This window comes from Zeus faber, assembly GCF_960531495.2.
Source record: "Zeus faber genome assembly, chromosome: 1".
In the NCBI taxonomy this organism is placed as follows: domain Eukaryota; kingdom Metazoa; phylum Chordata; class Actinopteri; order Zeiformes; family Zeidae; genus Zeus; species Zeus faber.
Genome location: NC_137193.1, coordinates 12255459 through 12273510, shown reverse-complemented (window position 1 = coordinate 12273510; position 18052 = coordinate 12255459). Strand labels below are relative to the sequence as shown.

The window sequence follows — 18052 nt, the reverse complement described above, 5'->3', positions numbered from 1 at the left end:
GTGACGACAGGCCCCATCTCTAACTGCTGTGAGATCGACACATAACCTGTTATGTTCATGTCTGTTTTTCAAGCTTCAGGCAAACGAGTCCTACGTCCAGGGTTGTTCCTTCCACAGCGGCTTCTCCCCGGCCATCGGGGTTTTTGGAACCGATGGCATGAACATCGACAACAACGTCATCTTCCACACCGTCGGAGAAGGTGCGTTCATGAACCCGTTTGTGCCCGACTTCTTCCGGACCGTTATAGCGGCACGGTTTTCTCCGGGTATTTAAGTAAAATTTGTACTTTTTCTACCTGTAAATTATAATTCAAGCAGAGCAATCCCATTTCTTTGTGGCACTTCTCGCTCAGGATTAGAAGTGAAATGCCCCGAAGGGTTTAACGAAGATTGAAGATTTAAATAGTCATGGTCTTCCCAGTTGGAAGGTGCAGTAATGTTTGATTTGTAGGACTTTTTTGTTTAAACTTTCAGTTTAAAGCCCTTATGAGGAGTTGATCACTGTTTATCCACACAAACACTTTTCTAAAACTATTAATAGAGGATTTAAGAGGGTTGACGGATTGATTGAAACATACAAGTCATGGTTGTGAATTGAACTTTCCGATCCTCGTTCAACCCGACAGGGATCAGGGTGTGGGGCAGCCGGATCAGCGTTCGAAGGAACCTGGTGACTCTGACGCTGTGGCCGGGGTCCTATCAGAACAGGGAGGAGAAGTTCAACTACGACTGGAACGCCGCCATCGAGGTCCGTCTTCCCAAAAAAAAAAACAAATCGGCGTTCTCAAAAACACGCCTTCTCTCCGTTCACCCTGTGTCTGTCTCTACGCCAGGTCAACGAGGGCACCAACGTGGTGCTGCAGCACAACACGGTGGCCGGCTACGAGAGGGTTGGATACCGCATCGACGGAGAGCCGTGCCCAGGTACCGCCGCACGCGTTTCTCGTGACGGGATTTTCTGATGATTTAAAGGCGCGATCAGCCATAAACGGTGACCTCTACAGGAAGCCGTGGAAACGACACCGATGTTGCCAAAACGAGGCTTCTCGGCCTTCTCAGCACAGGGCTCTTTCCACGGCGGCCGCTCGGCCACTAAAGGTCCCTCCACGCTGCGCAAACCGAAATGAGGCCGGTTCGGGTTTCGCTTACGCGGCGTGTGCGACGCGCACGAGTAACGTGTCTCGAGTGACGTGTTTGAGCGGCCAAAGCGTTGGGCGCAAAGGCGCAGACGAGTCACTCATCCGGCTCGCGCCTCGGCAGGTTTTCCAAACGCCAACGAGAGGTGGCGCGACAACGAGGCGCACGGCGGTCTGTTTGGTGTGTACCTGAACAGGGATGGCCTCCCGGGCTGCACCCTCATCCAGGGCTTCACGGTGTGGAGGAGCTTTGACTACGGCATCTACTTCCAGGTATGAAACACTCGACCTGCCGTGATTAAACCCTGCTGTGTTGTTACTGTATTGCTGTGTCGTACTGTTGTATACTGTACTGTATACCTCCATACTCACTTTATTCACATGCACTTCACTGCACATATCTGTATATACAAATAGCCTATCCCATGTACATAACTCTATTCCCTTTACTTCTATTTTGTACCCCCACTCTGTATTACCTTTTTGAGTCTTATTTTATTTTAATTGTATTTTATTTTATATTGTTCTATTTACTAACTGCAGTACATTTTAGGAATCAGTTACTTCAGTGAGTTAGTTAGTAAGTAATTAGTTAGCTATTGCATCAGTTAGTACTTATTGTGCATAATCTCCAGCTGCGTTGCAAAGACATATCACTGCATATATGTATGAATGTGTGTATGTATGATAGATAAACCACTTGAATCTTGAATCACAGGGTGCAAGCGTGGAGCCAGGGCGGTTCAACCGCCAGCGCCAGATTTTCAACATGTCACTGGGTTAGAGCAGGGTGGATTAGAGTCGACCTGCGTCGCGGTTCCCCTTTAAATTTGGATTGAAACGTAATTGCGTCATCTAAAAACGTGTCAAAAAGATCTCAAACAAATGCAGTTTGGTTTATGTAATTATTGCCACGGCTTTAACCACGTGAGCAGCGGAAGAGTTTCAGGAATTTCGCAATTTTAACAGGAAAAAAATGCACAGAGGTACTTTTTATTTATTTTATCTTCCTTTTTTTCCATAAAGACAAGCGCAAATGTGGTCGTTGCCAACGTGACACTGGTGGACAACGGAATGGGAATCATGCCTATGGTGTATTCGCCCCCCGCTGTGGCCCATTTGTACGCTGATAAGACTGTGGACGTCCAGGTGAGAGGCTTCCTGTGGTTCAAGCTCCCCCTTGTCTCGTGCATTTCACCGCCTTTTGCTGCTGATCCTGTTCAATCACAATATGAGAAAGGGATTCAAATCCACATTTAGAAAATTAATCTGCTGTACTTAAGTCAATGCTCAGCAATTGTTTTTGTTGGAGAAGCTGTTACAGTTATTAAGCCTTTTTTTACGTTTCACATCAAAAATAACGTCCGTGTCGCCAGAATGCCGTGATAGTTGGAAGCAGTCCCAACTTCAACTGCTCGGACAGCGTGCTGATGACGGATTATAACATCCTGGAGAGTGATGCTCACCGCGCGCCCCGACCTCACAACGGTACTAGTCTCCAATTCCCAAACACACAACAGATACGACCAATAACGTGTGAATAATTGTGATGAAAGTACACGCGCCGCGGCGCATCCATTGCCTCGACTTGACTCGATGTTCTCATGGCGCCAGTCGGCAGGTCTGGGATCTGCTGGCCGACCTTTGGATCTCAGCACAACAACTGCCCGATAAAGGTCCATCACCTGAACAACAACTACAACGCCATCAAGGGCCTGATGAGGGTCGTCGGTGAGTTCCGGCCTCTCGCTTTGGTATCCGCGCTGGAAAGGCGGAGCCGCATGACAGTGGCTGCTGCACTTAATCAGAGTGAGGCGGGAATTCTGGAATTCAACAGAAGTCCATTTCAGTCCCTGAACGCGTCATCCAACCATCCAGCAGAGACACGCTCCCCTTTGAGCGCGTCTCACGGAATGCGATGTACAATCTGGGAAGGCTTCTTGCGTGTGTAATTGTCTACCCGGCTCGCTTTTTCACGCTCTCGTTTCCATATCCAGACACGACCTTCGCGGCGTTCCGAAACATCTGCTCCGGCCACCTCGACGTGATGTTCATGACCAACCCAGCGAATGAGGATCTGCAGCACCCGGTGCACGTCCGGCGCCTCAGGATGACCAACAGCACATCTGCAGCCCAGGTCTTCATCCACAGGCCTGATCTGGGGTGCGTCTTGGAAATATCACCTTGTGTTTAATACCAGATCCCTGAAATGACTAAAGAATATGGGACAACAGAAAGTTAAATCAAGGTTTCTTATATTAAGTTACTTACTTATACTTAGTAATTTCACAACTATGTTTAAATAACTTATATAACTTATTTCAAAAAATATATTGAAATATTAAAGTGAGGTGAGCTTCTGTTGTAAGCTTTTTGCAGTTTCTCAAATGAACTTTTATAAATTCATACAATTTCATAAATATATCACACGCCCTATTGGGTTGGTGACATTTAATTGTGTATTAAAGAATACGTATTATAAGGGGGGCATTTGGAGTCCCAAAAAATGCAAAGCTTACACTAATCAGACAAAAAATGGAGAAATATTACAATAGTTCGATCATAAATTTAAGGCACTTGTGTGAATTGTGAAGTTTTCAAATTTATGTCATATCAAAAAACCCTACCATTATGGCATATTTTAAAAAAAAATTCTCTGTTGAGATATGTACATTTTGAGTGATTTTCATGCCAATGTCCTCGAATGTAGAAGAACAGCTCGTGGCGTATTTGTGAGTTTTATGGATTTTTCCTCTTCTTGCAGAAAGGTCAACCCAGCCGACTGCGTGGACATGGACTGTGACGCCAAGAAGAAGAGCATGCTTAAGGACCTGGACGGCTCCTTCTTGGGCGCTGTCGGCGCCGTGGTGCCCCAGTCGGAGTACGAGTGGGGCGGGGACCCGAGGAGGGGCCTGGGGGACTACCGCATCCCCAAGGTCATGCTCACCTATCAGAACGGCAGCCGCATCCCCGTCAACCAGATCGCACCGCACAAAGGTAGTGTTGCCGGGTAGACATGTTGCATTGCGGTCCGTTGTTGCGTATCGCCGTTAAATGGTAATTTGGCCTTTAAAACAGAGGTCCAAATGAGCTCTTGGAATGGAGTAGGATCAGATTGGATTAGAATAGGTGATAACATTTAATGATCTCACGGTGAAGTGGTGTTATTGAAGCAGTCAAAATCATCCCACGTCCCAACACAATTACAGTCTCCGAGGCCTTAAAAAAAGTCAGAGGAACGTACATTTATTTGATGAATTAATACAGTTATTCAATAATATTTGAAAATATATTATATAAAAAATATATTTATAAAAATATATATTATATTAATCTATCATATTTAATGTTTATAATATAAACATTACATTTTATAAAGTATTATCTTAGATAAGATAATACTTTGTCGATCCCCAGGGGGAACTTTTGGTGTGGCAGAAGTGGACAGAACATCGGGTTGAACATTGGATTGGATCGTATTAGATTAGATGAGATCAAACTGGATTCCCCAACTCATTTCTACTCTGAATTCCTGTCCGGTTCCTAAATCTGCAGGCGTGATCCGGGACAACTGCTCCTTTGTGCCGTCCTGGCAGAGCTACAAGTGCTTTGGGCTGAACTACAGGATGCTGGCCATCGAAAGTCTGGACTCGGACACGGAGACCAGACGCCTGTCCCCCGTCGCAGTGCTGGGAGGCGGCTACGTGGACCTGATCAACGGTAAGAGGATCTGGTCAGCCACCGTCACATGACAATTAGAGGATTAATCAGCCTAGATCCTAAGGTATTGGAGGTTCTTTTTTCTTTTTCTATCGGCAGGGAATTTTCTAATGTTTAGATACTCTTCTTTGTCCAGTAAATTTCAAATTGTCCAGCAGAAGCCCAAAATTGAATATAACAATAACTAATTTGCATGTCACTGTATTTTCTTGTTTAACTTTGTGATGCGGTTTTGACATGATAATCAGTCCTGCTCACATTTTCTTTGTTACTTTGACGTGCAATAGGGATAAAATACATTGTGGAATGTAGGTCTGACGTTATTCAATGGAAGGAGAAGGCTTGTGATAAAAAATGTCCGACCCGCCCGCAGGCCCTCAGGACCAGGGCTGGTGCTCCGGCTACACCTGCCAGGAGAGACTCTCCCTGTTCCACAGCATCGTGGCCACGGGGCGTTCCTTCGACGTCTACTTCAGCAGCACCACCCCTCAGAAGCTACGCCTCATGATGCTGAACGCTGAGCCCTCTGAGGTCAGTGCTCTGTTTCAGCCGCCAGCTTCCCACGCGTCAAAATCCTCTTTATATTTCTCTCCTGTGGGGCGTGAATCTGTTGAAAATTCATTTTAAAGTGATATGGAGGTTTTGTGGAACTTTTGCTAATTATTATGTCCCTTGATATATCCATTGATGCCATATCGTTCACCAACACAGGTTGTATGTTTTTCCACTCAGTTTTTCACTCTCTCTCTCTCTAATTATCAGGGAAGGGAATATTTTTTTTCAGGATGCAAGCAAAACAGGTGTAAACAAAGCAGGGCTTGTAGTTAGAAGCCACTTCATTGTTGAAGTGAAAAATGATTCACACATTAATACTTGCTTATTTTCAAAATCAAATGAGATTAGTTTAATCTTGAATTTGCATTTAGTAAGTAAGTAATAGTAAGTAATATGAAATATTACATGTAGGGAAAACACATTGTTATTGATGTGGGTTATTGATTCCTTCGGATCGCCTCTTTTCTTTTTAATCCCACAGAGTGTCTTGGTCTCGGTCTTCTACTCCAACCCCCAGCGGTTGGATGTGTATGTTGACAACAGCTTGGTGGCTCCAACTAACGCCAAGTGGAACGCTGAGCAGACCGACTACACCCTGATGGAGCCACAGTTCACAGGTAGAACAGACTGGCAAATGTGTTGACATCGTCTGTTGTCTGCTTCGTCAACCAGAAACCCTGCTGGAACTATTCGTGATTATAGTGAATATATGGAATATTTTCTTTATTTCTGCCTTTTTGTCCCTGATGGCCTCAGGTCAGTACGTTCCCTGGCTGAACTCCACGTTGGGAACCAACTACTTTGACCACGATTACAAGATGATTCGGGTCCTGGTGAGGGGGTCCTCACCGGTGGAGATCAGAACCTCGCCGCTGCTCTTCATCGCCTTCCAGCTGCCGGCCATGACCGAAGCGGAGTTCTTCGGGGACGACCTGGTCCGTAACCTGGCGCTGTTCCTCAAGATCCCCCCCAACATGATCCGGATCACAAAGATCGTCCGGGAGGACGGAGACTCGCGGCGCAGGAAGAGATCCACAGGCCTGACGGTGGAGGTGGCGATCCAGAAGCCGCCCGTCCAGCAGACCACCAACACCACTAACGGTGAGAGAGGAGTTTGCAGGACACACTGTGTCTGTGTTTCCAGAAGCGAGACGGTGACAGGATGCTTACTGTGTTAGCTCCATGCAAGGACAGGAATAGCAAGAAATCTTAAATATTTTAAAGGAAATTCATTATTATTTTCTGAGATCATGGATTTAATATGTATGTATGTAAGTAATGCATGTTGTTAGTGATTCTGCTCTGACTGTTAGCCTGTTAGTTAGTCTGACTGTTATCTTCTATAAAAAACAATGTTTACACTAATGACTGAGACATGGAGAAAAGTCTGTGGGGTTGCTATGACGACCCCAACGTTCCGACATTCCTTCAGATGAGCAGGACTTTGCCGTGCTCAAGAGCGTCGCCGACGACCTCGGTCAGGCGGCCGTTTCCGGGAACCTGAGCAACTCCATCGGCTTCAACGTCTCCTCCATGGGCGTCATCCCACCGCCGCCTCCGTCCTCAGATCCTTCCTGGCAACAGGTGACTCCCCGCTTACGGTTTGTACGCGTTCATCATGAAAGACGCATGGAAGGACGATGTACAAAAACACCGTCATGATTTTCTGCCGTTTTTATCGGTGTAGGGATGGTGTCGATACCACCTCTTCACTATCGACACCGATTCTGACGAAATCTGGCCGGCTGACGAGCCCGTGCGCCGATCTCCTCTGCAAGACAGACAAACATTAAGAAGCGAGTCGCACAGCCGCCCCGAGTCGGCCAAATCAGCGGCGCGCGGGCACTGATTTGGCCGACTCGGGGCGGCTGTGCGGTCGCGAGGAAGGAGAGCATGCTGTTGTCTGCAGCCGCGGCTTAACCACGCCCCTTGGTCCGCCACACAGTATTATCCATCCATCTCTATATTGTTGCGTATTGGGATGTCCTGGGACGTACCCGCTTTCACTGACACGCTACACATAGTGGTTCAAACATACCGGTAATAAAGACGACATGTTATTGATATCTACGGCAGAGTATCCAATTTAAAAAAAAAATCTATCTTCACCAGACAGTTCAAATCAGTGGGAAGCAGTGGCTTTTAGATTACATAGCATTTAGCAGACGCTTTTATCCAAAGCGACTTACATTTGGGTAGGTAGGTTAGGTAGGTTATCTTGAAAATCCTCGCAAAAACTTCCACTGAGGTTTGTTTCTCCAACCCCGTGGCTCAGGTGGCGGCGACGCCGGTGACTAGGGAGGAGCCCAAAGTCAGCTTCGTGTCCGGCGTGTTCAACCTGCTGGTGATCCAGGAGCCAGTGGCAGGGGAGTACGTGGGCCCTTTGGACCAGCAGCCCAGCCTGATGGCCATCGATGAGCAGGTAAACACTATGCTTAAATAGCAGCCAGCGATACACATAGGTTAGAGACACGTTGTTGAGAATTCATCCAATGCCTACAATTGGTAAAGATGAATCTCCAACACTTCCGATTGTTATTTTCACAATTTTATTGATTATTATTGATACAATTATTTGACCAATGGCTTATTTCAATAATACTCCTCTAGTATATGTAGGGAATAAGCTATAAAATCACATTAAACCAATCTACAACAGGAAGGCTGCGATCAATGACATGGTATAGAACAATTTGGTTTTATATTGTACCAATAGAGCACAACCTGATTCTATCATTCACCGACTACTGGTATACCGGTTTACTACTGGTATGTTATTTTGTGATTATTTTTTTATATTAACATATTTTACCAACTACGTCATAAAAAATCGACGTTACTCAGAAATATTTGTATAATTAACAAGCTGTAATTTAAATAGCTAGAGATGATTCCTGTACTATTATACTCATACGTAATATTATATTCTAAGATACTTCATTATATCTTATTTAGAAATGTAGATGTGAAGATTAGGAACACACATTTTTCCCCCAAAAATTCTTCCTGCGACACATCAGAAATGATGTCCGTTTGGTAGCGAGAAAACAGGAAGGTGGTTGGAACACAAACAAAAAAACACTTAATATCCTGTCGTCAGGGCAACTGTGTGTCCGTCGGCGTGACGACGCTCACCGCCACGGCGACCCTGAAAGACAAAGCCGGCAACAGCGTCGCGGGGCTGACGGGGAACACCACCATCCTGTTCAGCACCTGCTGGGCCAACTACACCGACCTGGCCGTGATCAACAGCGGTACGTCACCGAAACCACGTCCAGGCGGCTTCCTCAGATCAGCATAACGGAGTCTCAAATTCAATTTTTTAATATTAGCCCTTAAAAGTCATTCAATCGTCTTAAATTTTGGTTGAGGCTCTTTTTTTATCGGATTTTATTCATCCGCATCAAGTCCGTTTCTTTTTGTCAAAATTAAGTTGTAAAACCCTATACCTACCACCGAACCTAATACTTCAGAGATATTTTGTCCCAAAGACAGCCTTCAATTTTGTTTTATATTTGTCTTAGTTCTGAAAACATTTTACATTTAACATCGACCAACACCTGAACCCCTTCATTCTGTAGTGAACTGAAATATAGACACTATACTGTTTTGTGGTTCCTAAAAAATATCCAAGTTTAGAGGCCAATACAGTCCATCCCACAGGGAACCACAGAAAGAAAGAAAGAAAGAAAGAAAGAAAGAAAGAAAGAAAGAAAGAAAGAAAGAAAGAAAGAAAGAAAGAAAGAAAGAAAGAAAGCGCTGGGCCTTGGACTCTTACTCCATTCTTAAGCGTAGTCTATGTTGTGGATTCTAATAATGCTATAACAGCATTTGATAGTAACTACTTTATAATAACTACTTATAATTACTACTACTTGTATTTTTGGATTGTGTGTTGTTTATGATCAAGGGGTTTTGACATTTTTATTATAATTCTTTTATTATTATTATTATTATTATTATTATTATTAGTTATTTTTATGCACCTTTTTCCAACTTTGTACCTTTTTCCAACTTGAAAATTCCAGTTTTACCTCGCTTACCTAGCGACATGGATTGAATCAATCAATTCATTACAACGTTTTGGTCTCCAAGGGGAACGTTGTTTGGCCGGCAATGGAAAAAGTGACAAAAATATGAGTTAAGAACGGTAACTTTCTATTTCGAACAAAAGCCTTCATCATTTCTCCCCCATTAAACCTGTTTCCCCCGCAGGCGAGAACCTCGCCATGGCTTTCACTCTGAAGGAGTGGAGCGCTCGCTCGGGCTCCTTCAGCGTCAAGGCCGCTCCCACCACCCAGAGTCCTGCCAGCACCATCGGCTCCACGGCGGCCACGCCCCCCACTGTCACGGGGGACAGCAGCATCTTCGACTCCGGCGCCGGCCTCTCCTCCGGCGGCGTGTGCTCGCTCAGCGTGGTGTACGCGCTGGGCCTCCTGTTCGCAGGGCTGTGAGTTAACGTAAGATCACATTCTGATCAGCACTTTCGCCAACTTTTTAACTGTCTCCTTTAAACGATTGAATTATGAAATGTGGCTGGGCTGACCACTCCTTTGACATAAACAAGTCTAAATCAATAGAATTATACAGATGAACGTGTTACTACTTCTGATTTGTGAAGGATATGTCTATATTGTATATGGTGATGTTTGAATACGATTTAATCTGTGAAAGGATAAACAAAAGGATTTTTGTTGTATTTCAATTCAGCTGGGTCTCTTCAATGAATCTTTTTGATAATGCAGGAATTTCATTGTATATCGTTCCATGTTTGATGCAAGATTTCTTTACACTACCTGTGTACAAACCCTGTAGAAACCAATCCTAGACTGAGGCAACATCCATCTTTTAAATATATATATTGATAAAGACTATTCCGTGTTTGTGGATGTTGGGCTGAAACGACATGATCTTTCTAAAATACAGTTTATTTTTGCCTAATCAAATCAAACGTGTCTCTGTGTTTTTCTTGACTGTTTAGTTTTGAGGTTGTTTAGAATGACGAGCCTCCCAGACTCTCTCCAAGGTGCTGAACTGAGACATTGGACATATCTTGGAAATAAGTTATTTAATGTCAACCGGTGCGGTGGACTCTGATGGCCGCTAGAGGGCGCGTGACTCCACACAGGTTTTTTTTCTGACTCAGGATGCATTGAATAATGTGGGAGATGTCAAGTAGTGGGCTAAAAGTATATGATAAATTAAAAATATATAAATTATATGTATGTTTAAATATTACAAGTGTATATATAGGGATGTATATTCCTGAACAAATAGATCGATATACACATCATTCATCCCGGAGGGAAATAGCGGCGGTTGTCAAAACAATAGATATAAGGGGATAAAGAGAAAGAAATGACAATTTTGGCAATATACAATTCATCCAAAGATGTACTGAAAGTGTGGCAATACACAATAAACCTAAAAATAAACAATATACCTCAGTATCAACAAGTAAGATAAGACTTTATTATAATTATAAAGTGTTATCTTACATTATCTTACATAAGATTAGACTTTATTAATCCCCAGGAAGAAATTCAGGTAATAAACAAATCCAGGTTATGTACATACTGTTCCTATATAGGCTATATCATGCTTAATTTTCTTTTTGAGAGTTTATGGAATTTTGAGTTGATGAGGGGGGGTCCACGCACACCGTGCACGATCCGACGTGAGAATTTACAACGCTCCGCGCATCCCCGAGAAAATCCCTCCTGAGCGACACAGTGGAACAATTAGTTTTTACAGCCTTTAATTTAAGAGCCCAGACAGTTTAGATTTACAGGAGCCCCTGCACGGTGGGCGGGTCCGCAGCCCTCCTCCACTCTGCCCTGGTTCACACTGAGCAGAACACGCACTGTGCTGCAGCTGGATGCACGGTCCGCCTCCAGCTCTGTGGACCACCTCCCGTGGTCCCTCGGCCACGAAATCCACGTGCTCAGACTGCTCCCTAGTGGATCCGGAGAATGGACCTCTACCAGATCAGCACCCTCGCCGCGGCCCTCGTGTTTGCTCTGGAGGCCCCCCGGCTCCGGACCCTGGCTGCGTTCCTGCAGCCCGCGCCCAAGGGCCACAGGATGGGCAAGCTGTTTGACGGACAGGAGGCATCCAGATACTTCAAGGAGTTTTACGCGTCGCACCCCGGCGAGAGACAGAACAAGGCCGTCCCCAAAGACCTGGTGGAGCCGCACGACTACATGCTCTCCATCTACAAGACCTTCTCCACGGCGGAGAAACTGGGACTCAACGCGAGTTTCTTTCGTTCGTCCAAAGCGGCGAACACCATCGCAAGTTTTGTGGACAATGGACAAGGTATGGGAAGCCACTTCAGTGCACTCTTATTGCTGCCACCACAGTGTTGCAAGCTACTGGAGATATATAGATTTTCCAGTAGTGCATCCTCATCTAATGCACTATGCTGAGCTGTGCCTCTCTTTCTCTCAAGAGCTCATAGTTGCATGATGTGATTGTGGTTATTCTTGCGTTATTATCAAATGGTCTGGATAATTCTTCTTCACTCTGGAATCTTCCGCTGAGTTTTCTGAAATTCACGCATGCGTTACTTGGGCTGGGACGTCCCACGCCTGACATCAAATCCATCTGACCCTGTTGTGCTGATGCCTTCCACAGATGACCTCCCACTCTCTCCACTGCGGGGGCAGCGCTACCTGTTTGACGTCTCCACGCTCTCGGACCGGGCGGAGGTCCTGGGCGCCGAGCTCAGGATATACACCAAGGTGTCTGCTAACTTCAGGATATCGGAGACGGGGTCCGTGGAGGTCCAGCTCCTGTCCTGCGGCGATCAGCAGCTGCTGGACTCCAAAACGCTGGACCTCCAGGACTCGCACAGGCCCACTTGGAAGGTGCTGGACGTGTGGGAGATCTTCAAGGAGCGCCGGTCCTTGACCCTGGGGAACCGGTTTTGCCTGGAGCTCAGGGCCGTGCTGGACAACCCGGAAAGGGAGCTGGACCTGCAACTACTGGGCTTCCACAGACACGGGCGCCCCCAGCCGAAGAAGGCCATCCTGGTGGTCTTCACCCGGTCCAAGAAGAGGCAGACCCTTTTCAGCGAGAGGAGGGAGGCCATGGCGCTGCTGGGCCCCAAGCGGAGGGCGCGAGAGCGGGCGGCGCGGGCCAAAGCCAGCAGGAAGCGCAGGACGACGCCGGCGAAGAAGACCCGCCACGGGAAGCGGCACGGCAAGAAGTCCAGGTCGAGGTGCAGCAAGAAGCCGCTGCACGTGAACTTCCGGGAGCTGGGCTGGGACGACTGGATCATCGCCCCGCTGGACTACGAGGCCCACCACTGCGAGGGCGTGTGCGACTTCCCCCTGCGCTCGCACCTGGAGCCCACCAACCACGCCATCATCCAGACGCTGATGAACTCCATGAACCCCGGAAACATGCCGCCCAGCTGCTGCGCCCCGGCCAAGCTCAGCCCCATCAGCATCCTCTACATCGACTCGGGCAACAACGTGGTCTACAAGCAGTACGAGGACATGGTGGTGGAGTCCTGCGGGTGCAGGTAGTGGTGGAGGTGATGGCGGTGGAGGCTCCGGGCGACCTCTCGCCCCGTTTAGCGGCTCCCTCGGCGACACGGGAGTCGGACCAAATCTATATTCCGTATATCTAGGAGCGTGGAGATAGAAGTGCGAGGTGATAGGAATCATTTCTTTCAGGGCCATGTTTAATACCTCATCCGTTTTATTTATAGATTGTGGATTAATTGTTCTTTTAGGGGATTTACGATCCATCTCTAATGTCCCTTGCGTCTCATGGCCGATGCGTAATTGCCGGAAAAATCAGGTGATGTGAAGAACTCAGTCCATCAATTTCAAACCATTCGATTTGAATTCTCAACTTGTCACAATATTTCAAAAATGAATATTGAGCTTTTTCCGGGACGGTTGCCTTTAACTTAGCCGCAAGTTCATCTCGAAGCACTTGCCATGGCCTGCGACTCAGGGAGCGTAGCCAAGTGCTTCGGAGAGAGTGACGTTCCGTTCGTCCAAACTCCGGTTTTCATTTCTAAAAAAAAAAAAAAAAAAGGTTTCATTTTATTTTTTTTAAACGACCCCGATGTGGCTTCCTGGCTTTACTGTACACGTAACGATATGGATGGTTTTTTTTTTTTCTGTAATGCACTGATGTTCAAAGTGACCATATGTAAATATTGCTCTGGGAATTCATAATTTATGCTCTATGAATAAGTTATTGCATCGTTCGTGCCAGTATTGCTCCTCAACAAATTTCGGGGATTGCGTGTGTCAAGGCATCGTAGTGTTGAGTTTCAACTAAAGACATATGAGGAATGCATTGGAAACAAAAAGTAAAAAGAGAGAGAGAGAGAGAGAGAGAGAGAGAGAAAATGTCAAATATGTTCTGGTCACAGATGGTGGAACGGTAGCGCCATTTCTTTTGTAAAAAAAAATAAATAAAAATAAGTTATGGCAAAAGACCAGAAGAAGCTTTCACCTTTTACATTTCTGCTGCAGTATTAAACATTTATATAGACCTTTTTAGCTTGTTGATTCTAACTTGTATTTTACATTATCTTAGTGGAATTACAAAATAATAATATATATATATATATTACACTGATTCAAATCAAAATGTTATACTAAAGTATGATCCTGTCATTAAAATGTGTTTTTATATGTTATTACTGCCATCCTGAGGAATAAACATGCCATCAGAATAATGGCTTTAGGCCTAAAGTTTGTGACATTTCCGTATTTAAAAAAAAAAAAGTCCCAGCACCTCCAAAGTTTCTGATTCTTAACAGTCAATTTTTATTTTTTTTTTTGGGAGGGGAGGGGAGGGGAGGGGGGTTAGTAGCTCAAGAGGTAGAGCAGGCAGAGCAGTCCCCAGCTCCTCCTGGCTGCCTGCTGAAGTGTCCTCCAGCGAGACACTCAACCCCCCCTCACCGCTCTCCATGAGCCGGTGTGCGCCTTGCACGGCCGTGGCGCCGCCGCCGCCGCCGCCGCCGCCGCCGTCCATGTGTGAACGTGAGGAATGCACTGTAAAGCGCTTTGAGTCCCACGACTAGAAACATGCTGTATAAATGCGCCCCATTTTCCGGCAAAGTCCCAGTTGGAACCGCTCTTACGGTCGTTTTCATGTCGCGACAGAAGCAATTAAAGTGTCTTATGAACTGTCTTCATTGGAACGTCTCTTTATTTTGGGTGATACATGTCTTACGCTGCCACATTACTCAGTGTGTTACCACATTTTATCTGTTTGGTGTTTACTCGCTCGGTACCTAATGAACTGCAGATGATCTACTGCAGTGGTGTTCAACAGGGGGTCTAGGGACCCACCAGGGGTCCTTCGGGAGGCTCCAGGGGGTCCCCAGCAAAATTATGAATAGTTCAACTTCCACATAATCACAAAACGTTATGTGTGCAGTAATTATTTTTCTCATCCTAGTTGCACTGTTATCGCTTTAATTGTAGTATGACAGGTATGGATGGGAGTTTGGACAAAATCATACCTAACAATTCAAAAAAGACGTCCCACATCGGCGCTCCCAGAGACAAAATCGTATCAAATGCGTATCAAGCGCAGGAGAGGAACCTTGAGAGTCACCGATCAGGACGCGTGCGGATGGTTCCGTCTCCTTGCAGACCAGTCTGATCTCCTCGGGCGTTAATGGATGAGCAGGTTGAGTGACAGTTGCCAGGGTGAAAGTGGGGTCAGCAGACAAGCAGAAAGATCCCCAGCCTTCCATGGGTGGGCCGTTCCGGGCCGGGCCGGGCCGGGCCGAGCCCGCCGACGAGCCAATCGGAGGGCGGGCGCGGCGGCCCCCGACCCCTTTGGTCGAGAGGCGCCTTTGGGTGCGGACAATGGCCGCGGAGGCGCTCGACATCAGATTAAGCAGCCGCCTTTTTTTTCCTCCCGGAGTCAAAGGTCAAGTGGCCCATTGTCTCTGTGGGCTGCGGACGCTCTACAACGTACACACCGTCTTAGAAAAGGGGGTGGCAATCAAGTGGGGGAGGCGGAGGGGTGGATGGGTGGGTTTGGTGGCAAAGGAAAGGAATTTGTGTGTGTGTGTGTGTGTGTGTGTGTGTGTGTGTGTGCGCGTTCGCGTATGTGTGTGTGTGTGTGTGTGTGTGTGTGTGTGTGTGTGTGTGTGATGCTCTCTCCCCACACAACAAGGTAAGATATAAAAAGGGGGAGGTTGTTTTCAGCAGCTGCACTGAACAGCCTCTGGGGAACAAAGGGGTGGAATGCAGCATCTCTATAGGGGCATCTGGAGACCTTTTCTAACGCTCCGGCTCCGTCTTGGCAGATTTGCAGCGCGGCGGGGGAAATATACGGCGGACAAAACAGGGTTTTTTTTATATATATACGGGGGGCGCGTGGGACGCGTCTCTTTATCAGCGCTGGCCGGAGGGGAACAGAATGGATGGTGTGCGGGCGGAGTTTGGTCCTGAATGCCAATGCCAGGGCCTGTTTTTCCGTTGTGGTTTTCTTTTCGTTTTTTTTTCTCCCTCCGTGGAAACAGCGTCAAACCTCATGTTTTGCCCCGACTTTCTCCCCCTGATTTCACCGCGGCCCGAACGGAGCTTGAGGAACCCCTGCCCCGCCCCTCCCTCTCCTCAATCCATCCCCAAAAAGTCCCACAGCGGCAGAGCAGGAGACCAACGGGCGGAAGTCACCGCTCACCTTTAGACGTTATTTTGTTTTTAGGCTATTATGAGTGTAAATACTCTCCCAGTTGGACGACGACGTATGAGTCCACGTCTCCTTCTTAACTGACGTTCGCTCATCATTTGGTTTGAAGGGAAGCTACGAGAAGCGCATCATCTCGCCCACCGCCGGCAACCCGGGGAAAATGTTGCTTGTTTACTTCTGTTTATTTATTTCTCTGAAGGCGGTGCTCTCTATGCAGATTCAACTCATGTTACACGTAAAACATCATCCTGGTACTTGTCTCATTCTTGTTGAACACAGTACAGATTTGGAAATAAAAACGAAACACTAACGTGGCGTGTGATGAATGCACATGAATTCACGAATCAGGGTGAAAACGTGAATATCTACAGTATTTACATGTTCAAATGAATACACATATACACACTGAAGAGCGACTGAAGTTCAATTCCATGTTTTTGTTAACGTGGTGAGTCACTCTAATTGGGGCGGGGCAGCTTGGGAAGAAGAAAGGGAGGAAAGAAAAAAAAAGAATCGCCTGGCGTGGTGTGGGAATGGGGATCTCTGCAGCGAAACAAATGAAAGTGATTCTGCTCCTTCCCCGACCTCAAGAGAACACGGAGAAGCTGCAAGCGGGACGGGGGACGTGCAGCCAAACTGCCTTTCGGTTTGTTTCTTTTTTCAAATGGAGTCAGCTCTGGAGTTTCAACACGCCCACTTGACGATTCTGCTTATGTTAAGATTATTATGATAAGATTTATGTTCACCCCAATAGTTTTTGTCAATATATATATTTTTTGTCAGTATATATATATATACGTATATATGTATTTTTGTTTATTTATTTATTTGTTTGTTTGTTTGTTTGTTTATTTCTTTATTTCTTTATTTATATATAAAAATATATATTTATATATATATTTACATATTTATATATATATATATATTCTTTTTTTTTCTTTACATGAGAGTTATATCTGTATCTTATAGTGTATATCCCATAGCTTATATTTGTATGATTAAAAAAAATGTTTTTTGATAATTAGTGGAAAGGTTAGGATATAGTGTGTGTATGTTTGTATATATGTGTGTGTGTGTGTGTGTGAGTGTGTTTGTGTGTGTGTGTGTGTGTCTGTGTCTGTGTGTGTGTGTGTGTGTGTGTGTGTGTGTGTGTGTGTGTGTGTATGCTTGTGTCTGTGTGTGTGTGTGTGTGTGTGTGCGTGCTTGCGTGTGCGTGTGCCACCTTGAAACCCCGATCTTCGTTTCTCTTGAGTGCACAACCTCAAAAAAGGGAGTTTTTTTCGGGGACTCTTCCAGGCCGTACTAAACAAATAGTATTCCAGCGCCATGTGGGGTTACATTGTGTTCATGTGACGAGAGAGGGCGATGATAACGCGGCCGTTCTTCATTAGGCTCCGTTTTATCAGGACGTGGGGCGTGACAAGTACTCGGCGCACCACTGATATTCGACCTCCTGCCGGAGCTACCGAGGTAAATAGTTCAGTTTGCGCACCAACTGGGATCTGCAGGTTGGATTAGCGAGCGCCGGGATGGAAGGAGGCGGGGGTGTATTTTGGTATTTTGACAGCGGGGGGGGGGGGGGGTCAGGGAGACGCTCTGTTATCCTGGAAGAAAGGCCGTCCTCTCTGGGTCAGCGCAGTTGGCAAACAGCGTCACACTCCGTCTCCAGAACGAGTCCAGTCGGCTCCACGGCGCGTCCACCCCACGCTGGATCCGCGAATCCGCTGGGGCCGAGAGGTTCTTTTCAAAGAAGGGACAATAACAAGCATATTACCCAGACTCTTGGGTTGCTCACTCTGGATCGGGCCAGATGTGCCTCACGGGGTTTAGTGTCGTTGAAGGAATAAACGGTCGCGCCATCTCGCCATTGATTATTTCAAGCTTGTGAAAAATTGAAAAGTGGAATTTGAAGTCATTTTGAGAAAGGAAAAAGGATTGAGTTTTCTCGTTAAAGTGGTGAT

General features: G+C 46.2%; 2 protein-coding genes across 2 annotated transcripts in view; both read left to right on the top strand.

The window, feature by feature from the left end:
• The window catches only part of LOC307234783 (fibrocystin-L-like), a gene marked incomplete at both ends in the record, with an annotated part of 62849 nt that extends 52984 nt beyond the window's left edge, over positions 1 to 9865 (top strand). The window contains 17 exons of the mRNA XM_080006646.1: positions 74 to 200; positions 627 to 748; positions 834 to 924; positions 1261 to 1409; positions 2163 to 2285; positions 2513 to 2624; positions 2751 to 2867; positions 3134 to 3299; positions 3901 to 4133; positions 4692 to 4856; positions 5230 to 5387; positions 5893 to 6028; positions 6168 to 6512; positions 6844 to 6995; positions 7687 to 7833; positions 8512 to 8665; positions 9627 to 9865. Of these exons, the coding sequence (XP_079862772.1) occupies positions 74 to 200; positions 627 to 748; positions 834 to 924; positions 1261 to 1409; positions 2163 to 2285; positions 2513 to 2624; positions 2751 to 2867; positions 3134 to 3299; positions 3901 to 4133; positions 4692 to 4856; positions 5230 to 5387; positions 5893 to 6028; positions 6168 to 6512; positions 6844 to 6995; positions 7687 to 7833; positions 8512 to 8665; positions 9627 to 9865 (2736 nt within the window). The remainder of the gene's footprint in view (positions 1 to 73; positions 201 to 626; positions 749 to 833; positions 925 to 1260; positions 1410 to 2162; positions 2286 to 2512; positions 2625 to 2750; positions 2868 to 3133; positions 3300 to 3900; positions 4134 to 4691; positions 4857 to 5229; positions 5388 to 5892; positions 6029 to 6167; positions 6513 to 6843; positions 6996 to 7686; positions 7834 to 8511; positions 8666 to 9626) is intronic.
• A 1518-nt stretch (positions 9866 to 11383) lies between these two features.
• On the top strand, positions 11384 to 12943 carry gdf6b (growth differentiation factor 6b; the record flags this gene model as incomplete). Its single annotated transcript, XM_080006533.1, has 2 exons — positions 11384 to 11729; positions 12048 to 12943. 2 exons carry the CDS (start codon positions 11384 to 11386, stop codon positions 12941 to 12943), a joined length of 1242 nt encoding a protein of 413 aa, XP_079862659.1.
• Positions 12944 to 18052: the final 5109 nt, after the last annotated feature.